The following is a 25579-nucleotide window of genomic DNA, read 5'->3' as shown; positions in this document are numbered from 1 at the left end:
ATGATTCACATAAAAAATTTAACATAAAAAAGTAAAGATTATTAGGGAAATCAAAACATAAAAAACAAACAAACAAACCCAATATATGCCATCCTGAAGTTTAGATTACAGACATGTAGCAGGGAAGTGATTATCTATATACTTCATATCTACAGTGCCCTCATAGTGCTGCTTTCTCAAGAGCTCTATAAAGAAGGTAGTCCCGCTGCGGGTCAATAAACCCCAGAAAAACGCTACGGTTCCTTCATATTATTTCCAAGTCACACTTAACAAATAACATATTCACCTGCTTGGTTACATACGGATAGTCCACCAGTTAGAAGGAAAGCAAACAAAATTTCATTTTTTTTTTAATCTTTAAGAAGTGTTGAATGGAAATAAAGCACATTTAATGTGTCTCCGTCATTCAGTTGTGTCACTTCAAGTGACTTACAAATTACATCCTAAAACTGCACAACAATGAAAAAGAAGAAAAAAAAATCTATCCACTGATTATTATACAATGTTATTGGCCATCATTGATTGATTTATTTATTTTTCTACTTCATAGTAGAAATGCAAGGAGGAAGGGAGGGAATGAGGGAGGCTGATAGGAAGTGCTACAGTCGTCGACCGACCCTTCTGTGGCCCAGCTGTTCAGGCGACTAAGGTTTCTCTTGACGTGTTCTGAAAGAGTGAGGAGAGGTGAAATGGGGTGGTTGAATGGAAGCAGCGTGGGAGGGGGGTTGAATTGATTTCCTCTGTGATGACAGCTCCAGTCAGGCTGGCACCAAACGCCCCAACCCCCCCATTTCACCATCCACATCCCTCCGTCCGCTCACTCCATCCCTGTGCGTCAGCGGCGCTGGGCAAATGGCCACTGGCGGTGTCATGTTCTTGAAGGGTGTGCTCAACAGCTCCCCTCCATCTTTCTTTCCCTTCCAACTGTCGCGAAATCGTTGGCGCGGATCGTTTTTCTGATAAAAGCATTATTTTTGGGACAAAAGACACTCTGAGGAATTTAATGACAGTCTTTTTTTTTAACGTTGTCATTTTTTCCCCTCTTCAGTAATGTCTCTTCAATGCACAATTCAGGCAACTCCAATAAGAGGCATGTATTTAGTTTCAGACTCATCAGAAATATGGTTCAGGTTTCTCTACTTCATCATCTCTATCCTGTGCTTCAAAGAACATTACTGAGGCTGAAGTGTTTCGATTTGGGAGTTTATGATCCCCAACTTATGGAATACTAGTTGTTTTTTTGAGAAGTATTTTAAATCTGTTCACGTTTCTTTTAGAATGATGCAGTGGGAATGCTTGCATGATGTTGTGTCATTATCACTTCAAACCTCTGAAGGGCCTTAGAAATCCTTAGAAAGGATCAAGTTTTACGCCACGTCACTCAAGAGAATGAGGAGCGTCACCAGAAATACCCTCTCCTGTGTTCACCTGGCCGGAGGAGGGAAGATTCCCATCCTCCGAGTTCCCGGAGACATCAGAGTCAATGCGAGAGCGTTTGAAGCGTCGGTCCGGGTACTGGCTGTTGTCAAAGGGCATGCGGTGAACACACAGCACGTGGGTCTTCAGGTTCCCTTTCTGAGAGGCGCTGTAAGGGCAGTAGCGGCACTGGAATGGCCTCTGACCTCCATGACCTGGGAAAAAAATCAGCGACATTATCATCCTGTACACTGTCAATATCAAAAGAATTCAACATTTTGTGCCTAATTTTAATCAGAAGGCCCACATAACGCTTGTGTTTAGTATTTGTAGGGTACTCCGTTACAACCACCACAAGATGGAAGTCTAATCTTCTGATACATCAGTATGTATCAAAAGCATTTCCTTGCGGACAATCTCTGCTCTTCATGTGAAGACGTTTTCTTTGTGCGTTATCCTACAGAACTTTGAAAGTGCTCTTTTCAGCTTAGAGCAAGTACAGCTGTTTAAGAGATTGGATCTGATCATCGGTGCATTGTACACAATGACCCTTAATAGCCCACACAAGTCTGTTTGAGGAATGCAGATTACGTGCCTATCATATCTGGCTCTCTTATCGGGCCCATCCACTTAGAGCAAAGCCAGGCACTTTCAGCTACACATACTTTAGAACATTAATAACAGTACATTTGCTCTCCATTTTTCTCAATTCAATTTGAAAAGCACTAAATCAAATTAACATGGCGGTTTAAAATAGCAGCTGCGTTGGTGTGGAGAATGTAAAGTGGCTGCATTAAAGGTGTAGCCGCAACGCAACGTGAAAAATGTACGCATCCCCAAAGTAAGTGTGTGTATCTTCGACTGCTTAAATATGCATGTGTGGCCCCAAAAAAAAGAAGGATTTATTAGCACTTTGTGTTTGGCTTTGGAGTCTCAGTGGCTTTCGAATACTACAATGTCTGCTGAGGCCTTGGTACAAAGGGGATTGCTACAAGTTTTAGAGCTTTCGATGTTCCAGTTGTCTGATAAGCAAGCCGGCGATGCACAATCCCGGCCGCTTCATTCATACGCACTTTAATTTCACACTCCCTTACATTGCGCTAAGTCGGAGAGGCAGCATATTCTCATGCCACCAGTGTCACCAACTGTAAGTCAGCTTTCTTTCATTTTTATTCTCTTCTCTTTTCTTCTCCCCTATCTTGTCTCTTCCTGAAGTGGCGGCTGTTTAGGAAAACACAGTGGGAGCTGGGCGTTGTCAGATATTGGTCCAACTGGCTACGGAATGGGGTGATTTTCAACCCCATTTAAAAAACATTTTCTGTACATGGGATTAACAGAATAAATACAGAAATTCAGAGAAATATTGGGAGGAGAGCATTGTGCTCACTGTGGCTGTGACAGGACTCCAGGTAAATGATGAACAGGCCTCAGAGACAAACAAAAAAGAAAACCAACGCCTATTGAGATGTAACCTCTGTCACAGCTCTCGGTATTCATCCAGAAAGCTTCCTCCAGCTTCCCTTTTCAAAGTGAGATAATACTGCCCCTTCAGGGTGCCTATTTGGTGACCAAAATAATTGGCAAGAATGAAGCAGATTTCGAGGGCACATTTTTCTTATATCAAAAAGAGCACACACATTGAGTCCCCTCTCAAAATGTTTCCCATAATAGTTGCCCCGATTACTTAAAAACTAATTGGGGCAATTTTGGCTTGTTGCTGCTAGTTCCTAAATGACAAAATAAGAGGGGACAGAATAGGAGATTTTATGTGCAAAGATTACAGTGTGTCATAGTGTGTGTGCCATGCTAGTACACTACAGCAAGTTTGTTTTTTGAGTGCTCAGAGCAAAGCATGATAACATTTTCCTCAAATTCATCTCTTTCTTATTTTAGCACCTTCAATCTCTAAAACATAACACACAAATATTAACACTTCGGTTTTTTAAAATATATTTAATTCAGAGAGAGAGAGAAAGGAGTAGCTTTCTGTAGAGAGTAGATTTCTATAGCTCAAACAGTAGAGCGTTGGCGCTTGCAACATCAAGGTCATGGGTTCGACTCCCAGGGAAAGCAAGAATTGATAAGAATGTAAATGTGTACCTTGAAATACAATGCAAGTCGCTTTGGATAAAAGCATCTGCCAAATACATAAGTGTAAAGGGTTCATAATGGGTTAAATATTGTCTCTGATATCTTGCAATCAAAAAAAGCAAAATGTTGACAGTAAGGGATTGGGTTATATAGCTGATTATTTTTAGGATTAATTAAAGAAAAACATAAGTTAATGAGAAACATATGAATACAAGCCTGTGTGTTTGTGTTTATACTGGGGGACAATTGTCCCCATACATTCATTAAATCTGACAAAACCTCTCATTTGGGGACATCCAGGGACAATAAAGATACAAATTTTGAATAATTAAAGAAATACTTTTTTTTTTTTTTTTTTTTTGCAAAGCTTGCTCTTTTAATCTGTAGTAATTATGATTACCTTTACTTAAAAAATAAAATAAAAAAAAAGTCCAAGGTATGTCCTCATATAGGTAAACATATGTGTGTGGCATAATCATGAATGTCAGCAATGATGGCATCTCTTTCTTTCTCTTACTTGTTCCCTCTTTCTTTCTCTCATTCTTCTTTTCATAGCTCTCCTGTGATTCACATTTACTGCAACTGAGGTGCCAAGTGACATGAACTAGTATGAGGAATTTTATTCCTCCATTCTCTCTCTCTCTTTCTCCAGTATGTGTCAGTCCTTTCCACATTTTTTTCATTCTGTTTCCCGAAACTGTGAGTCCTGTGTGAGTAAAAATTCCAATGTACTTGTTACCAATGGCCAATAAATCTTTTGAATGCTCCGTGGCCAAAAAACACACATGAACACATTTGCACCTCTATACATACAAAGCTTTGCAAAACAACATATGGAAATGACAGGTGATTTTTATCTCCAACCACCCTTTTTTCCTCTTACCCCTTTCCATCATTTTCTAACATTGTCTCAAAATAGAGAGAGAAAAAGAGTGCGAAAGAGTTCTATTATTTTCAGCAGTGTGCCATTATCACGCCTGCCTAATTAACCCCTGAAGGCCTCATATGTGGAGATCAGAGGGCGAAGGAGAGGAGGGGGGAGAACCGATGACAACACCCACTTCCTGCAAATTCCACATTATCACTCCATCATTGTCCTTCTCACCGTCTATCATTCCAAAAATTAAAATAGTATAAATAATCACATTTCTTCATTCAGTTCACTCGTTTTCTCTCTTCTACATAACACATCTTAACATCATTGAATCTAGTCTGTATCTATATCTCATCTCCATCCTTTCTGAAGACACGTCTAATGCTCCCTCTTGTGGTGCCACCTGATCTTGCCCTCTCACGCTCTCCTTTTCATTCTCCTTTTCTTATCTCGTCACTCATACACGCACACACACACACACACACACACACACACACACACACATACACACAGACAGACATGGAGGTGCTTTGGCATGTAATCAAAATCAGTCTTATATAAATTCCATCTGATGCCAGAGCTACCATCTGTGAAAGAATGCTGCCTCTCACCTCTGTCTGTCTGTGAGAAGTCACCCTGTCCAACGCTCAGTAACAAAGAGTGTGTATGTGTGTGTGACAGAGAAAGAGCGGGAAGAAGGGTGCTGAGGAGGAAAAATGATTAATTTGCAGAATGCTTGTGATTTGCTCATATATTATTATAACAGCTCATCAGCACATGACGAATCCCTTGCCCCACGCAGCAGAAAGAACCTGCAGGGCTTCAGCATTTTTACTGTGTGTGTGTTTACACACTCGAGCATGTGTCCCTGTGTATGTGTGGCATGTCTTTGAAAAATAATAGCTCATGAGCATGTCATGAATGTCTGTTTCTGCATGTGTGTGGCTTTGTTTGGGAGGAATACTGCATGTTTAGTGTGTGTGTGTGTGTGTGTGTGTGTGTGTATGGGTTGGCACCTGACAGACTGCAGAGCCTTTAATGACTTTCAGATGCTCACTGTGAGTAACTCCAGCTTGAGAACGAGCGAGATAGGAATACTGAAGGAGAGAGAGAGACTTCCGCTCTGCGGGTGATTAAGGGTTTAAACACTCACATCCTTTCAACTCACACTGTAGATATGAATGAGGTCACCTGAGTTAAACACTTCCGCTCTGTGTGGATGAAAGTCATATTGCTTTTATACAACAGTTCAACAAACAATAAGTTCATTTTGAGTGACTTACATTTTAGATGCAACATACTTTTATTTTTCGAGCGGCAATGAAAATATTTCTAAATAAGGCCACAGTAGTATAGTGTTCTTGAGGGAATCAGTGTTTTTTGAACAAATAAGTTGAATAAATGATTCAGTGACTTGCTCATAAAGACAATCTCTTGTTTCATTCCTGAATGATTAAGAGTTTTTGAACAAATCATTTGAAGTAATCATTCAATGACTAACTCATAAAGTAACTGGCTGCATCCGAAATCGCATTCTCTCCGTGTAGGCACGTCTTTTGAATAAGTACTTACTTTGTAACTGTTAAAAAAATTTCTATACATTTTGAATGTGTGTAGTATAAATGTAACCTACATCCTACATTCGTCATATTGTCTTTGTTAAGTGACCTACCAGTGTCAGTTGGGTCACTTTACTGACATTCACAAATCCTCTCCCATGGCCTAATTGGATAGTAAAGCATCCATTGGATGCACATACCATCTTTTGGTGGTATTGGTACCAGGTCTGTCATTAGAGGAGATTGTGAAGAACCATATAGGCGAACATATTTTGGTCAGAAAGTATTATCTGTGATAGGGAGCAAATATTATAATAGTTTACCACAGTCAATAAGACAATGTTCTACTTATCACACTTTTAAAGAACAAGTGGCTTATGACAAATCAGGTGTGTAAACATTTTTCTTAGTAATTTTAGTAATTTGTTTTGGGGATTGTTTTTTTGTGTTGTGCGTACCTGCCTAGGGACTGCGGACGTAAATTAGCAATGCTGCTATAATCCGGCTTGTTTACATTGTGTATTTTGTGCAAATGTTCATTAACATGCTTTGTCCCTATCAAATAAAAACAAACTGAAACCGATCAATGATTAACTCATAAAGACAGTCACTCGTCGCCACCCTCTGGCATAACGATGTAACCTGCAGAAAGAGTAACTGACAAATACCCATCAATACACAAACTGACAGTCTATCGAAAGACAGACACAAGCAGCACGATGTAAACAGTGAAAAGTCCCAGTACTGTTGGACTGTGCTCAACAATGTTAAAATTCAAAACTGTGGAGAGTCAACGTGCTCAAAGATCATACCCTGAGTGCTATACTGGTTTCTGTTCTTAAAATGTTTTTGAACAACATGCCCATACTGTGTTTCTGTAAGCAAAACTATGTCTGCCTATAAGATAAAAAAAGATACTCTAAGCCTTTGTGATATTTCAAATATAATGAATCTGTATCTGTGCATGTGTGTGTGTTTTGGGCCAGGTTTTTCTGCTCTGTGGAGCATGTTACATATCGTTGTGCTTATATCTGAGTGGAAACTTTCTGTCTCTGTGTGTGTGTTTGAGTGTCACCTATATGGAAGAGAAGGAAAAAATAAAGAAAAACAGAGGGAGTGTGTGTCTGGGGAGAACGCAAGCCACAGAAGGTGTGAGCAGTAAAAAGTGATGTACCATCTGTCGGCCAGTAATAACCTGCGTGTTGTAAAGGCTGGGAGATTACTCAGCAAAGAGAGCTTCCAAACACCCAAATCCCTCCGCAACGTTAGTGCGCTACGCACTATCTCTCCCCACCTGCTCCCAAAACCCTGCTGAGAAAGATTCCACACTAAAACCGACATCACACCTTCAGATCCACTCGCTCTGATTCGGTAAACACAAAGAAGCAAAGACACCACTACAATGGACTGGCACTAAGCTGAACATCTTTGCACCTGCTCTGTGCTCCGTAATAATATCTACCTTAGTTAAATTTTATCATTCTAAATGCATTTCCATAGAAAAAAAAAGGAACAGTTTTGAATTTTGCTAATGAGCCTCTAGTCAACCACAATGGATATTTCTCAAACTGAAAAGAAAAGCTATGAGAGATTTTATAGCACTAAATGTAGCTCTAATGGAAATAGTTTGAAGAAATGATGCTGCAGTCTGACTCTCTGAAAAAAAACAACAACAACACAGGGGAACTTGAATTTGGCATTATGTGTGTATGTATCAAAAGCAAACTCTAAAAGCTCCACCGGGGAAGCAGGTCCCATGTTAACCGCTGAACTAGATTACAAACTGATGCAGCAGGCGTACCTCTTAATACACTCTCTGTTTCTCTGCTATGCATTTCCCAGTCTGCCTGCCACTATATCTCTCTTCAATCTTCCTTACTTGGCTTCATTTCTCTCTTTTCTGAACAAATAGAATTCTTTGAAGTGTTCCAGAGTGTTTGGTTTTTGTTTTTTTTCACACGGACATGTCTGAGTAACTGTGTGCAGAAAGGTAAGGTAAGGATTTTTGGGATAATATACCACTTCCTTTACTGACAGTGCATGAGAGGTGCTGGCAAGGGTCTGAATAGAGCCCCGTGATTGGTCAAGAGTTAGAAAGGCTCATGGGTAAAAGGCAGTATATACATCATGTGATGAGAGCGATGTGTCAGGCAGTCTCAGCTGGACTGTGTGTCTGTGTGTGGGTATCTGTGTGGCCAGGGGAGGAAGAGTTCATGAGTACTCATCTGCAGTACTGCTCACTTCTCTCCTTCTCTCTTTCCCTAAAGAGCATATTGCTGCACATTCTAGTGCTGAGCTGTCACGCCAGACACATAATAAATGTCTACGAGTGTGTGCGTGTATGCTGTGTGTGTTTTTTGCGAAGGAGAGAGAAAAGAGAGCATCTTGTACCTGACGAGTTTCACTCTGAATTTGGTCATTCTGGACACAAAAAAATAAAAAAATAAAAAAGTACTGTAGCATGAGTGATGCATCAGCACTTTGATGTGTACGGGAAAGTAGGGATAATCATAACGCTGACATTTATGGAACACTGAACTATTTAGAATGCTTAAGGTAAAATGTCTTTCTGAGAAATTGTATTTACAATAAAAACATTTTAGACAGTCACTGTATCTATGATTTTACAATATATATATATAGGCTACATATAGCTATTATTTTCATATAGACATGATCATTGCACACACACACACACACACACACACACACACACACACACACACATATATATATATATATATATATATATAACACATGAACACAGATAACCAAAACTTACATTTGCCATAACTGTTCATATTACAATGTAAATTGGGGCTCGCTTTTAAACTGCAGATTTGAAGTCTTCCTTAAAATATGTGTTTCCATATCAGCTAGTTTGCATGCGTAAGTCTGATCTGTATTAATGCTTATCCATAATCTTAAAATATGCCCAGTGTCTGAGCAGGTTGTGTATCGTAGTAAATACAATTATTCACACTATAGAGCATTTTCATTTGTTGTTACATTCATCACACATTATCATTACAATTAACCACGAAACATCGGCTTTTGTGTATGTCTAATTTAATTGTATCTGACTCAGTTAAGTTAATGGGTAAATCTAATTGACAAAGGTAATGACGGCTTTAATGTCAAAGATACCCGAGATAAAATGTCAACAATTTAGGCTAAACCTATAAACATATAAGTATAGATAAATATATGTGTAGAAATAAATGAGCAAAAAACAACAAAATCCGTATGATTACTATTCAGTATTTGTGGAATTATCACCATGACAGTTTTTCTTTAAAAAAAACCAATGAAATATTTTGTCATAATAATATATAGTATACTTTCACAAGCAATATATTGAGTAAAAATACCACAATAACAAAACATTTAATTATATGCAAATAAACAAACAAAAATTAAACTATGAATAGAGGAAGTACACACAAAAATTTGTTTCCCCCTCAAGTTCACATTTTTATAATCCTTGCTTGAAAAATATTGGGCCTACTGTCTGTGATGAAGGACTTGAGGATGAAACTCGACGCAAGCTCAAAAATTCCCTTTGGATTACTTAATAAAAAAAAAAAAAAAATGTAATTTTGTTTGTGTGTAGTCTATCTTCACCCTTTATACAAAATATTTTGTAGATATATGTACATTTTAGTAAGCATATTGCACAGTTATACTTGAGTCAATCTAATAACACAATGAAACATGCCAAATTTCTCAGACATAATTGTTGGTCAGGGTGTCTCACTAAGAAATGCAAAAACACATGCAAAAACAAGAGAAAATCATCAAAATATTATGTATGTAGTAATAGCCAATGTACGCTTTGTTCCTGTGAGCTTTTTGTTTTCTATACATTTTATTCATACTAAAATATATATTTTTACCAAAATAATTTTGCAAGATAAATACCTGAACCAAGTTTAGTGTTTTGTTCTTCCCTCATAAGAACAAACATTTTTTATATATATTTAAAAAATATAAAATAGTTTCCTCATATTTTGTGAAAACAATGAAACACATTGAAAATAATGAAAACAAATGATCATTAAAGTAACAAATGATCATTAAAAACAAATATTCCCTCCGGACATCACTTTTGGCCACTACTGTGTGTGTGTGTGTGTGTGTGTGTGTGTGTGTGTGTGTGTGTGTGTGTGTGTGAGAGAGAGAGAACAGGTTTATAAAACAGAGGGTAGTAGGATAGTAAAACCTGATATCACCACATCATTCCCCACAAGGGAAATTATTTAGTAAACATACTAAATATATATTTTTTGAAAATGTAAAAATGCAGAAAGTTTTCTGTGAGGGTAGGTTTAGGTTAGTGTGAGGGAATAGAATATACAGTTTGTACAGTATAAAAGTAATTACGCCTATATAAAGAATCACCACAAGAGAGCAAAACCATGTGTGTGTGTGTGTGTGTGTGTGTGTGTGTAATATAATATATAACGAAAGTGATATAAAAATGAATGCATATATTTGCAGCAAGCAGTTGTTCCTCAAGGCCTCCACACTTGAAAAGACAATCAAAACATTCCCTTTCCCACAGGCCTCAGCACTAAGCAGACAGACACACTGATATGAACAAAGGCAGAGGATGAAGGTGTGTGTGGCACTGGGTCGGCAGGTGTTGTTCTGCTAGCCATAACATGATCCATGGCTTTCTAATGGCTGGCTAAAGGGGAGCAGGGCCGAGCGTCACTGGACCTCCAGCAGGACTAAGTGCTCATCTGCTCAGGTATCAATAACATTTCCCATCAGCTTTTATATACACCAATACTGATCTTTTCCCATGCAGACACGGAAAATATCGACGAGGGCGACTCAATGCAGACGCATGACTGTTTGCATGTAAGCTACCTAGAAGTAGATGTAAAATTGAATAAAATATCTCGCTCTCTTGTTACAGGTCTCATACGACTCTTTCCATATGTTTCTCTTGAATTTCCCTTCCACCTCCATCTTCCTCTCTCTTCTCATCATTTCCTTTCTATTTTGTCCCCAGGACCAATTTGTCTGCCGTAAGAGAATTCCCTGAGTTCGGAGGAGTCAGTGGAGAAGGCTTTGGCAGTGGGGGGTGGGTGGTTTTGGGGGGGAGGGCCAGGAAGGGCCACCTCCAAATAAGTTCCATTAATCACCCAACACACTCTAATGTAACTAATATTTTACAATTAGAGGAGACAAGACGGAGCTCCGAGCCATCTATCTCTCTTATACCACATGATCATCGATTCATAAGACCCTGCCTGAGAGCTGAGCAAATACACACACGCACGCACACTCTTGTTAAGTTGCACGTGTATGTGTGTGAGACTGTATGTGCTCGCCGATGATGAGCATTATGACACGGTGTGTATCCAGACGCCCAGAGAGCTCTCGAATGGTGACAGATGACTGTTGTCTGCGTGCGTGTAAATGAGAGAGGAAAAGTGCGCAAAAATGTGTAAAAATGTGAAAAGGCTGTCAAAGAACGTCTGATAAGATTGATTACGGATTGACTGCAGATTGAAAATGGAAATAGAGTGCAATTCTCTCTGCAGACAATGCGTTTCTCTCTCAGATATCATTTAGCTGCCCTTAATGACAAGATATGCTACTGTATAAACAGGCTATAATCCATGTGACTGACTCAATGGCAGGACAAAAATATAAGGTCTGAATGTTAAAATGTCTGCCACAAGCTCTCACATCATTTCTATCAAGATTTACTGATGTAATATCCATTTCTTGATTGTAATCTATTATATGTCATGTGTTGGTGTTCAAAGATCACAGTGTTCAGCCTCCATCAGAAGCATTGATGCTATAAGTTGGTTTATAGCGCCACCTGGTGGTGTGAATAAATAATTGCGTTTGCTATAGTATGCAGCCTGCATGCAGGCCAAATGAAAGCCAGCTGAACAAATGAGAGAGAAGAGAGGTTCAAGCGCAGGTCACCATCTGCCCAGCTACAAGTGCTGGCACACAGCAACCCAGCCGCGCAGCCTTCTTAAACACATCAGCTACATACACACACTCACACAAATATGACATCAGAGACAGAGTGACACTAATGCGCTGGAATACCTTTTACAATACGTAAATGTACGCACACAAACACAAACGTGTATATCCTTATTAATTATCAATATATCATCTTGATAACTTAGTATGGTGACTAAAATATGACCATACTCACACTCCAAATCAATACTTAATTGATACATGAATTGAATAAAAAAAAAGAAACAAGCCAACAAGCTTACAAGCTGATTCGCTACAGCCGAGTGCTGTGAAACCAGCCTAAACCAGCAAGACCTTCAAACAAGAGGGAGAAACAGTATGATCTAAAAGAATCAAATGGTCAATGCAGGGGTGTAAGTATTTTTGAGGTATTCAATTCGTCAACATTAATGCATCAGATATCATTAACTAACATCGAAAATGGACTTTTCCCAGCATTTATTAATTTAGGTTAATGTTAATTTATTCATAAGACATTCATAATACATGAACTAATGTTAAATATTATTGTCTATTATTAGTTCATGATGTCTACCACATTAACAAATGGTTAGTATAATGTTGTAACGGGAAACACTTTAGTTTCCTTGTTATATGTACTTACTATAGTAATAAAAGTAAATGATGAATCATTACATGCAACTAACTAAACCAAACCCAAACCCAATAGTAAGTGCATGTTGTTAATTAACTGTATAACTACACTGTAACAAGAGCTATAACAACAACCGGTTACACTTTATTTTAAGGTGTCCGTGTTACAGTGTAAGTATACATTTAAGTACTGAGTACTAATCAACTACATGCACTTACTTTAGGGTTAGGGTTAGGATTGGGGTTTGATTAAAGGTTAGTTGCATGTAATTATGCATCATTTATAGTTATTACTACAGTAACTACTTGTGTGTAACAAGGACACTGTAAAATAAAGTGTTACCCAAAACTCGAACAATGTTACTAATTTTTTAAAGACGATCATTAATAAGATAATGCATTAAACCTAATCCTTGACTATTTATTCATCCATCCATCTATCTTAAAGAAATAGCTTGACTTTCTTCAATTTCTTCACTCAACAGCTCCAGACAAGCTAGACACAAGGAGGGGGTTCAGGAAAATGAAACGGTTATTTTTTCAGGATGTGAGTTTTATTAGGTCCAGGCCTTTCTCCATCTGGTCTAGTGTATCTGATCCGTTTAAAAATTAGTCAGGCGTTGACCTCAGACACCTCCCCTCACCGGGTCTTGACGGCAGGTTAACACAAATATGGATCCCATCAGACTAAAGGGTATCAGGTTTCCCTCCACTGAGACCCCGCTAACCCACAGGAAAAGGTTAAGAAAAACATGAAATACGGAACTATAATGGGAAAATGTTCTCTCAGTCTGCGGTGTGTGAATGTGCGTGTGAGAATGGTTTTCATGTGTTTAGAGAGCAGTGTCTTATCTCTCTGAGGTATTGACACAACAGGCCTCTGAGCCAAAGGGTGTCAGTTTATCGCTTGTCACTGAGAGAGTGTGATGGGGCAAATCCATCTCTGAAAGAGGGCTGGAGAGAGGGAACGTCCTTGAGAGGTATATCCTCTGCTTATATGTGACCATGGGCCACAAAACCAGTCACAAGTCGCACGGGTATATTTGTGGCAATACATTGCATGGGTCAAGATATTTTGTAAATTGCCTACCGTAATTTTTTTTAGTGGATTCAGCAAAAGCGCAAACATAAATGGACAACTTTAAAGGCAGTTCTGTCAGGACCACTACCGTCAAATACGATTGACAATTAGCATACAGTTTGGATTGGCGGTATGGTTCCGTTCTGGGCGAGAACTCCCTGCGCACACATGCAGCCTAGCATGGATAAGAGCAGGGAGAGCAGCAATAACCCCCCTTGGGGTAAACAGAACAGATATTTAATTCAACATAATCGAGAATTTATTCTGATTCAAAGGGAAATCAGAACGCCAAATCCTGACTGGGCGAGAGGAGGAGCTGGGGATGGAGGAGGGTAATTAGCTCCTGAGAACGCGATAGCTGCTGATAATACTGAAGGAGCTTATATATGTATACGGTGATCGCCGTCGTATTCCTATAGGTAGATGTGGATCAGCTGAGGGTCAGCTGATGCGAGCTTGACTAACGTGACCTGCCAGAACTAACGCTATGCTTGATTTTTCTCAATGTTTCGATTGTTTTGCACCCTCAGATGTTCAAATAGTTGTATCTTGGCCAAATATTGTCCTATCTTAACAAACCATACATCAATGGGAAGCTTATTTATTCAGCTATGTATACATCATTTAAATGGACTCCTGTGACTAGTATGTTTGTGGTCCAGGGTCACATATGTGTTTCTCTGATACAATTAATGACATCAGAGAAATAGTAGACATATCTGCTTATTCTACTTGGATCAGATCTTAGAAAGTCAAAAAAGGTCATTTAGGCTAATTTATTGTATGTTCACATCGACTACAGAATGTATTGTCTTGACTGAAAAAGTTAGAAAAGGCAAAGAGAAAATTAAAAAAAGAGGATGAGCATCAATTGGCACACTAGTTTCCAGCTCTCTCAGGTTTGGGGAATTAACACGGCTATAGCCCTAGGGTAGAGAGCCACAGTTAGCAGGAACACAGCCGGTAATGCGAGCTGTCATAATCCGCACTGCTCCTGAGTCAGACAGACACACACACACACACACACACACACACGCAGAGGCCTGTAGCCCTGCAGCTAACACCATGTACTACGCTTAACATGGGAGTCAGGGGTGCAGAGAAACAGGAGGACAGAGAAATGTATCATTTCTGCTGTCTATCGTACAAGTCCTCAGCTCACACGTGTGCTGAAATGTTGCCATGTGTGTGTCTCTGCAATTCTATTTGAGAGAGAATTGGGTTTAAAATTATTTAGTTAAATCTCAATCATATAACTGTAACCGATAAAAGTCCTCTATGCTTATTGTATTTTGTCTTTCCAGTAAAATTTCAATATTCTTAAAAATAAATTTTACTTAAAAAGCAACATTATAGAAGATAATCTTAGTCACAAAAAAAAAAAAAAATCTTCAGTGTATTTTGTGCATTTTGTCTCGCCCTGCTGGTAGATTTTTCCACTCACAATTATATACTGTATATCGGTAAGATTTCTTATATATTTCATATGCTCACCAAGACTGCAATTTTTTGATCAAAAATACAAAACAGTAATATTGTGAATTATATTATTAATAAAATATATATGTATATGTCATATGCTCACCAAGACTGCTTTTTTTTATCAAAAATACAAAACAGTAATATTGTGAATTATATTATAAAAAAATAAATTAAAAATTAAATAAAAAGTAGTCTGTAGTCTAAAATGCAATTTATTCCTGTGATGAAAAAAGTCAGAAAAAAAAAATCAGCATCATTACTCCAGTCTTCAGTGTCACATGATCCTTCAGAAATCATTCTAATATGCTAAATTTGCTGCTAACGAAAACTACGTTATGCTTAGTTCTTGTGCTGCTTAATATTTTGTGTAAAATGTGATACCCGATGAATAGAATATTCAAAAGAAAAGCATTTATTTGAAACAGAAATCTTTTGTAACATTATATCAAAGTATAATATAAAGTAAAAGTATACATTTCTTAAAAAAAAAAAAAAAAATCTTTACTAGTGTGTGGTACCTTAACATTTATTGCACCCTTTCCTCACAAAACGTTTTGTAAGTTCAAAGTTAAAATTGCAAATATGTAGTACAAAAAAACTGCTCAGTTGTTCACACTGATGTTTCATAGTTTGAATACATTTTATTTCTCATTATAAGTACAGTTCAGTAGTTACAAAACAAAGCATCTGCCATGAAGATACAGCAACCAAATGAAAATCATACAGTCCACAAGACAGCTCAGAGGTGTGGAATGCTCATATATTAGTCCAGAATGACAGAGAGATGACAGAGATGACAGAGAGAGAGAGAGAGAGAGAGAGAGAGAGAGAGAGAGAGAGAGAGAGAGAGAGAGAGAGAGAGAGAGAGAGAGAGAGAGAGAGAGAGAGATGCTCAGTTATACTACACAGAGGAGGGAGCCAGAGGTGTGCTCATCTATAACCAGTGTATATAGGGATTGGTCAATACATTTCCTATCACTGACCCTCCCTGTCATAAGTCCTTTACCTTACCATAGCCTGTACTAGTTTACTGAAACTAGTTCACTAAACAGCTTCACTTTGAGACTTTTTTTTATTTTATTTATTTATTTATTTATTTATTTAACTGTAGCATTTACAATAAGACATAACCTTGGTCGGAAACTATAAAAACAAATTCAATTTTCAGAGATGTGTTTTTTTATTTCTTTTTTTGCAAAGAGGACAACTAAAGAATATATCTGAAGAGACTGGACTCAAACGCATCAGTCTACACACAATGACTTCAATGAAGTTCATTGAATTGATTCTCAAAGCAACATAGATGACCATCATAAGATGAAATAGTTTGAACTACACAGACCAAATCAGCAGAGTTCACAAAAGATTAGAGAGAATATCAGTCCACAACGTCAAGGGACGCACAAACACGCACGCACACACGCACCTTCATTTTCCATTAGCGATCTGCGTACTGTATAGACTGGATTTTCATTTACTATCACAGTGCAAAATACTTCAGGGGGGAAACCTCAGTTTGTATCTGCTTGCATGAGGCATGGGTATATATACTGTATGGGTTTATACGCTTGCAGCAACAGAAGAAGATTGTCAATCTTTCTTTTTTTTTTTCTGTTCTTTTAATGTTATTGGTATTTTACAAAGGTGAAAGGCAAAAATTACAGTACTAGAGAAGAAAACTCCAATCTAATACCTACACTCTAAAACAGCTAGCTTTGTAAATGCAACAACGTATGACTGTATCTATGGCTAGACAATACTTGTTTCTTTTTTCTTTTCTTTTTCTTTAATAATTGAATACATCAAACCATTTCAGTAGTCAGTAACACTTTGCAACACTGATTGGTGGCAGTATATTACAAACACAATCTCATAACCAGAGTACTTGAAGTGAGCAAGACTGAGATCAAAGCATGTAGGGTTAGGGGCCGCGTTTCTGTTTGATTTCTGCAGGCTGCGCGTTCGCAGTCTCCTTGGCTCGTGCCGTTTCATCAGACACGCTCGATGTAAACTAGTTCTTCCGTCACCTCGGCTGGTTTTTTTGTCTCGAGTGCTACGGCGTCCTCTTTCTCAGGAGTTCAGCTCTGAACGTCTCACAAACGCACCAGGAGAACAAATCCTGAAATCACGGAGCCAGTTCTCAAAGAAAAAGGCGTAGCTTCCCTTTTTAAACGCAGTGTTCCCATTTCCTGAATGTACTGGATTGTCATTCTTCTGCTTTGACATCCAGGCACTGACTGCCAAGAGTGTGCTGAGTTTTTGACAAGGATGTGCTTGGTCTCCAAACGTGTAGTGAGTTGGTCCAAACGTCCGGAGGAACGGTTTAGGAAGCCTCAGACAAATAACACTGGTGAAGATTCGGTGGGCAGTGAGAAACACTGACAGAGAGAGAGAGACAGAGAGAGAGAGAGAGAGAGAGAGAGAGAGAGAGAGAGAGAAAGAGAGACAGAGAGAGACAGAGAGACAGAGAAAGAGAGGGAAGTCTGTACGGTTTCTCACTCTCTCATTCTGAGACTGGCAACTCTCCACCATCTTGGTTCAAGGAATGTGTTGCTCTGAGGGACAAGCACTTCAACGTTTCCTCACTAGGTCAAAGTCAAAAAAGCAATTAAAAACACAGAAAGTATTTATCAGCTACACAAGGGAGGATTCAAGACACATAAAACACAGGAAGCAAAAAATTTGTTGTTTTTTTTTCCCCTCACTGTTTCCAGCTCACTAAACATCAACAGATCTTCTTCCCTCCATCCAGCGAGAACGCTTGTGTAGGAAACCATCTGAGCTGTCCAATTTATTAGTCTTTTTTTCGTTTCTCTCTTGAAGTCTTTTACGTTAAATAATGCTTTTGATAAGATAATGTCCTTCATTGTCACAATCCTCGTCCTCTTTTTCCATCGCCTGCTCTTGGCCGGTCAGTCCAGTAGGGGGAGGTGATGTTAGTTTCTGATTAGTCCTGCATCTCTGTGTCAGTTAGGCTATGTTCAGGGGTAAGAGCAGGACCAAACCTTCGGGACGCCTCTTCCTCCGCCCACAGATGAACTACGGTTAAGAGAACAAACGCAGATTAACACCACGGCCTGTGTCCTTCCTCTCTCTCTCTCTCTCTCAAATGCATACAACTTTTGACAGACCATCATTAACAGAAAAAAAACAAACCATATTATTATGTTTGTTGTCATTTATTTTAAATTGGCATCTCAGATTTTGGTAACACTTCAAGGACATGAAATTCAAAGAACTATTATTAGCCTGTGATGATGACTATGACCATCAATAATGTTTTATAAAGAATTCAACTGACTTAAGGTCCACTTAAGTGTTACCAAAATGTACATCCTTTGATTCCCTTGACTAAAACAAATGTTTCGAACAATAATGAATAAAAGAAAAACAGTTTACTTTTGATCACTTAATTATGATTTTCAAAGCAGTTATTATGAGACAATTTTTTATTTTATTTAGGGTACATCTGGAAAGAAATGAAAGACCACTGTAATGCCTGTGTGTGTGTGTGTGTGTGTGTGTGTGTGTTTGTGTGTGTGCTTAAATGTTGACTATTAACCTCCCCATTCAGATTCCGTTAACCTCTAATGGCACTAAAGAAAACGCATCTTGTGAATCGTAAGATAAAATATTAGATACGGGAGGAGGATAATTTGAACACTTTCAGACTTCTTCCAGCTCTAATATAAAGATATTATATAAATATATAAAGTCTTCTAATATAAAGACAATAACTCTGTGAACATTGCACTTGTGCAATTACTGCTGAAGTTTGAATCCGGCGAAAATGCTTACTGCTTTTTTTCCCTATTTATGTGCTATCGCCGTTTGAACTAAATAATATAAATGTTGTTTAATTCCCTCTACAGCCTCTAAGAAAATTATTTGGCAATAAAATCTACAGAGTGCATTTCCGAGTCATGTTCTTTTCAAGTGCCTCTATGAAAATGACAAAATGAAATTAAAACATGCATTTATTTGAGTGTGCTCTCGCAAGAAATGTTATGGAAATGAAACAAGGAGTCAGTTCCCCGCTAATAATGGAATAAAACATCGTCATTTAGATTTGCCAAAGAGCAATAACGCTGACGCCCACTCGCTTTGCATTATGCGCACATCTCAGATGTGCTCTTCTTTAACAGACACACTTTCCACTCAGATGTCAGGCGCTTCTGAAATTGCTTATATAGATTAAGAATAAAATTAACCACTTTTGTGTTCTCAGATAGAAATGATTCTTATGCAAATAAAAAAAAAGAATCAATAATCGCACATCTTTTAAAAAAAAAAAACACAAATGCGACTGCTCTACTTATATATGAAAGTACACTGTACAAAAAATATATGATCAATAAGTTATGACAACATGTGTTTTTACATTGCTTTAACTTCAACTATTATATAAGTTACATAAGATGCAAACATTTTTTTTTATGTAATTTAATTTCAAATTACTTAAACATCCAAGTTGGTTGTACTAATTTTAGGTAGCAACTTGTGTCCAATAATACAGGGTACCAAGAGAGTAGTATTCGATTGGTCATGTGATCTCAACATGTCGGCGCCCAATATATATAAAATAAATATAAAACAGCTTTTACTAGCTAGGCCACTTTTGTGTCTGGAGTCTTAATATCATGTGTAGCCTACATCAAAGAAACTTTAAATAAATACCAAGGATAAGCAAAAGCAAAACCACTGATTTCTTTCAACCGTTCAGGCTGAAGGGTGCAGTGCACACTTTGTCCAAGAGATGGCAGTATAAGCCCCCGAATTAGCTTTCCGCCCAACTTCATGTTGAAAATAAGATCTTGTTACTCAATGTCAATTTCCTTTAACCTGCTGATATTTCATGTTAATCTACAGATAAAGTGTTTGATATTTATCAAATCTGAAGTGATTGGCAGTGTTCTGTACGACTATACTGTGGTCGCGGCTCTACAGCTGTCTGCTGGCATTTTTTTGTTGTGCGTCCGTGAGGAAATTAAGATAATCATAACCATAATGATAATAAATTATCTTCTCAGGTTTTAAAAACGCCTGGTCTCCCAGGGGCCAGTGCTCTTGGTGACTTCCTCTTAAAGAAAGTTCTGGTAATGAGTTACAGATTCCGCCCCATATTTGATTTTCACTCTTCATTAACTAAGCCACCTGGAATGTTATTATTTAAGGACGCCATTTCTTTTCCCCAAACAACTGCCACTGCGATCTGGAGACTAGCACACCAACTTTACGATCCTAGCAACTTTTTCCTCCTCCTGTTCTGATCAATTTTGAAGCCTCCCTGTCTGCATGTGGAGTGATTGCTTAATTATTTCGCCACCCTAGAAATATTTATCATACTCTGGCCTGTCATATTATGTTGTCATCAGTCTATTTTCTCATAGCTTGAATTGTGTGTCTTTGTTTGTGCTTGCCCAAACGTTGGGTTTAAATAATGAGTCATTATGTCGATACAAATAAAAAAGAAAAGCTAAATTATTTTTACATCATCAACAGGAGTACTTCAAATGGTAATGAAAATGACAATGTTGAAATGTCAAAATGCCAAAAAGAAAATGTGGCGCCCTCTACTGCCCAAACATGATAATACACTCTCACTGTGAGACAAGAGAGGGCCCTGGAAAGTAATACAAGACATATGGTAAGAGGACACATAGCTCCAGGATCCATCTTATGTTAATACAAGTGTCATGCTTAACAGAATGGCTAAATGAAAAGGCAGACAGAACAATAGCACAGCACAAGGCTGGAAGCAAGCTCAGTTAACAAGGGCCAGCACACTTGGGGAAAAGCGGGGCTGTCTGAGTCAAAGTCCTGACATTTCCTAACTGCTTCTTATTATTCCCGGACCACAGAGTTAAGGCGAAGAGCGCTCCCATCTAAAACACAGGGCCGCTTTATACCCTGACCTCCCTCAGGTATTCTATTTTTACCATGAAATCTACTTAGTGCATATTTGTGTTTCAAAGGCCTGCTCGTTTTAGGTTTCCTGAGAACAGGGGTCATTTAATTGGAGGAAAATGCGAGGATATGAATTTCAGAACTTTTGAATACATGTTTAAACAATCAGATAAGGCAGAACATGCATTATGGAAAGGAATCGGGAACATTTATTTTGCACATGGCCTCTGACTGATATTTTCACCACATTATGTAACTACTAAGTGCTTAGTCTAATATCCTCTGTTTACAGGAAAACTTCAGTTCAGCTGTTTTTGGTAGTCTAAAAGTCTCTGTTTTTCGATATGAATGAAGTCTAGATGTAAGTGATGTGGTTCACCATCATCTCCTGCTGAACACAAACACAACACACACCGCACATTCTGCCATGGAGGGTGGCTTTGTTCTCTCCCAGGCATCCGGTGCTGCTGGAAAAGAGTTGTTTTTGGCAAAGGTAGACCTCATTGTACAGCCCAGTATTTATAAATATGTAAATACGAGTCAGCGTGCGAATACACACACACACACACGCAAACACACATATAAGCGGGCCGAACGCAAGGAAGTGCACCCAAATCATATTTTTAGAAGGTTTTAATGAATACAGGATGTTTATGAATACCATTTGTAGGGATTCACAAAGACTAGAAGAATCCTCGCACACCACCCCCTTCTATCCCCTCAAAGCGTAAAAGAAACCCAATGTTTCTGGAGGAAACGGCAGAATTGTACGTTTGGTCCTTGTGTGGGTTCAGATTGCCTTTAGATAAGTATACGGAGGAGCACAAAGAAGCAGGCGACCTCGTGCATGTGGCACACTTGAAAAAGTCCTTAAAATGCACCGCGAGGAAAGGACGACTGTGAAGGTAAAACAAACAGCGAGTTTGTTACTCCGCCGGATTACTAGGCAGCAAATAAACCTTCCTCAGATGATGGAGGATGACACAAAAACTTTAACCAGAATAAGAGCAACCACCACACGCCAACCAGACTCTGACTACGTCAAGAAAAGAAAACGGAGAAAACGGAGGGCTGGGATGTTGGATGTGTCTTGCTCTCTGACTCAAGTCTATTTCTGGGGCAGAGATTCTCACACTGATACTACCTCCACTGAGCAATTTAAAGCCAAACACTGATGTTGCAATCTGTCTTCTGTGCCTGATAGCGCTTTTCTCCCTCTCTAACCCAAATTACTTTCTTTTCATATCTAATTATATTTGCTAATGATCTTATAAGGGGATAATGGAATGTGCTTGATCTATTACCTTTTTTTGCAATACATAAATACAATACAAATGGCTATGCAGCACTTTGAAATTTTCCATCATCCATTTCAAGCAAAGCCAATGGAGGATATTTAAACAATATCTACAGTTTTACCACTACTGCAACACAGATCTCTTCGCTCGTTCGAAGCTACTAACAGGGGACACGGACGCGGTGCAGTGGAACAATTTGTCCGACTACACTGACAAACAAAATGTTCTTTTCATGGCTGTTCACTTCACCAGCAGGTTGTGAGGGGCGACCCTCAGGCCACGACCTCCATCCCGGCTCGTGAGGCACTGAGCGCGGACAAACACCGCCAAATAAATGAAAAGACACGTTTTATGAACAGATACAGGCGTTTTTAACCAGCATCCACACACATCTTAAAGTTTCATACGGACTCCGGACGATCTTTCAATCTCTCCGGAGGTCATCTTTCCGTTTCTGTGCACTGTTATGAATATTCCCATCGGCCAAGCCCCGCCCTGGCCTAAGCCTCTCCCCAATTCTTCCCTCAGTCTTTTTCCCACAGGCCCGGCGATGGCCAATGCATGACAGCCGCACTAAACCCCCCGCATTAATGGAAGGAAATGGCATTCGATCTCCATTTGATCTCGTAATCATTTCTGCTGAAATGATAATTAGTGTCCTCACAATCCTCTGACTGTGAGAGAACAGTGTAAAATAAAACAGAGCTCTCGCAGAAATGACACTTCACTCAACAACCGTTATACGCTTTTCTCGTACGTATATTTACGTATCCCTCCTAATCGCGCACATACACGGGCCTCGTCCGCTGGCGACTGCTGTCTGTGATTCTTTTCAACTGACATAATCCTGATTGATTCGTTCAGCAGATAAAAACTCAGTCCACTTGTGCCCTTTACTGCTGGAACATAATACGGCTCTTTATTCTGCAACAATGTAACATAATGGCGTCGGAATGTGAGGAGGAAAAAAACGTTAGGGCTGCGTCTTAAATGACTGTGACACTCTGCGGTTCAGGCTCAAGCTGTGGTCTAATGTAAAAGAGAGAAAGGAGGAAGAATGAGGGAGAGGTGAAGGGAGGGCGAGGGAGAAAAGAGAAAAATCATTAAGCGCAGATTACCAGAGTGCCCCACTAACAAGGTCGAGGCAGGGCTGCTGGTAAAAGTTGTCATTGTCTGTTTCTCTTAAATGCGTATGCTTCACATTTCTCTCTGATGAGATTTGGGTTGCGTTGTTTTAAATTCTTCGCTTCGTGTTTGCTCCCCCCTTTATGCGTTTTTTTTCAAATTAAAGAATCTTTTGTTTGACAACAGGAAGACATGAGGTCATTTTTTGTTCATCAGGACGAGAAGAATGAATCATGCTTTTTATTTTGCGGGGCAAATATAAATAAATAGGCCAAGGCCAAACTCACACACACACACACGCAAACACACACACAGACACGCAAAAACACACACACGGTTTGTGTGCCATTAAATAATAAAAAAATAAAAAATTAAAAAATTATAATAATAATTAAAAATAATAATAAAATAATCAACATAAAATAAAATCTTGGCTACAGAACTGCACTTAAAGGGAGGTCAAATTAAAATGAATTCAAAGAAATTCATATGATTATAATTTAATTAGAAATATAAAGTTTGTTTTTTAAAAGTTTTAAAAGCCTTGATGATTTATAGGCCTTACAGACAGAGACAATCTCCTGAAAAATAATAATTTAATTAAATATTATATTAACAAGCATATAACATATAATAAATATGTAAAAAACAACTTAACTTTAGAACAGGGTGGAAAAATACTTACATTGCTAATGTTTATCATTTTTTGAATAACAATTCAGTAAATTCCTCTTCCTCTCATTTCATTTCAATTCCTGTGTGGTGTGGCTAATTCAATTACAAACCACACTCATGAATTCAAAGGCAGCCAATTCTTCAATTCTGAATTTTTGCACGGCCCAGACATACACATGAATGTGAAGTTTTGCCTTTGTTGCAACTGCTTCCTACATGGCGTACACAAAAACAATGAGTACCAGGAAACAAACAGATCACTTTATGTGCTCTAAGAAAATGTGACAAAACTTAAGCTCATCACAAAGGAGACCAACAGACGCAGCCTCATTCATAAACATTCAGTGTCTGAAATGTTCCAATAGGATCGTGTTCAGCAGGCCTCTCTCTCTCTCTCTCTCTCTCTCTCTCTCTCTCTCTCGCTCTCTCTCTTGTATGTGTTGTATTAATTGTGAGCCCTAATCTAGAAGAGTCGAGGGTCCCTGGAGCAAGCGGCGCTATTATTCGCGCAAGCATTGCGCACCACACCGCTCTCGCTTACTAATTTCGTTCGGTGTTGCACCGCTCAGTCGAGGGAACGTACCGCCGAACGCTGCATCTGAGTCAGTCAGACAGCTCCAGACGAGGTCCCTTTACACTGCCACGCTGTCAGTCACTTTATATGTTGTGAAAAAGAGAGAATGAAAAGAGAAAGCGAGAGAGAGAGAGGATGTAGAAACAGAAACAAGTCCTTTTATCCTGCTCGGCGGGACCTGTCAGTGCCACCTTCTCTCTGGTTTCCCAGCAGTCCCAACACAGCAGCTATCAGAGGGAACCTGACATCCACACACCGCGTTTTCCAGGGGGGAAGGAAATCATGAGAGCGGTCCCACACAAGCGAGCAGCTAGTACATACTCTCCTCAGATCAAGCAACAGTCTCTCGTAAGAGAAGAAAAGAGAGAGAGATTTGGATGTTTTAAGTGGGAATGTAGGCTGACAGGCTTTTGCTGCTTGTGACATGTGATAGAAACTGGGTTTGCATCTCCCTGTGTTCATTTTGGAGTTTGGACAGAGATGAGAGAGCGAGAGTGTGTCGCAACTTAAGCGCTGATAGTTCTGTCTTAACAGCTCTTTATTCTCGCACACACGTCGCAGTTGTGACTCCAGGCACCTCCGGAGTCACTTCTATTTTTCTCCACATTTGCTTTGTTTTTGGATGAAAAAAGAGGAAGGAAACGGTTCCTAATCCATACGTGGCACACACACACATCCATGCGTGCGCACACATTTCATGGATTGCAGTGGAGGAAAATCACAAGCACCTGGCTGGGTGTTTTTTTTTTTTTTTCGTTTTTTTTTTTATATGATTTTGCCTGCTTCCCCACTGGTCTCTGATGATTCAACAGTTCCTGCTCTAACATCTGCTACTTACTCTTACTGGGTCTCAATTAAGACAGCAGTATTTATGAATGTGCTCTT

The 25579-nt window shown here is 38.9% G+C and overlaps 1 protein-coding gene across 4 annotated transcripts in view; it reads right to left on the bottom strand.

The window, feature by feature from the left end:
* Positions 1-359: 359 nt before the first annotated feature.
* znf536 (zinc finger protein 536) overlaps positions 360-25579 on the bottom strand; it is a 179680-nt gene continuing 154460 nt past the window's right edge. For 2 of the 4 annotated variants that reach the window (XM_084403854.1, XM_084403855.1), the window contains exon 7: positions 360-1631. In XM_084403854.1, coding sequence (XP_084259980.1) covers positions 1378-1631 — 254 coding nt within the window. In that variant the 3' untranslated portion in view covers positions 360-1377. Of the gene's footprint in view, positions 1632-16736; positions 18155-25579 lie in introns of those variants that run through there. The other 2 variants (XM_084403856.1, XM_084403858.1) reach the window with 1 other exon arrangement.

The sequence above is a fragment of the Rutilus rutilus genome, assembly GCF_951802725.1.
Source record: "Rutilus rutilus genome assembly, chromosome: 3".
NCBI lineage: Eukaryota > Metazoa > Chordata > Actinopteri > Cypriniformes > Leuciscidae > Rutilus > Rutilus rutilus.
Note: the sequence above shows the minus strand (reverse complement) of the source record. Positions and strands in the feature narration are given on the sequence as shown.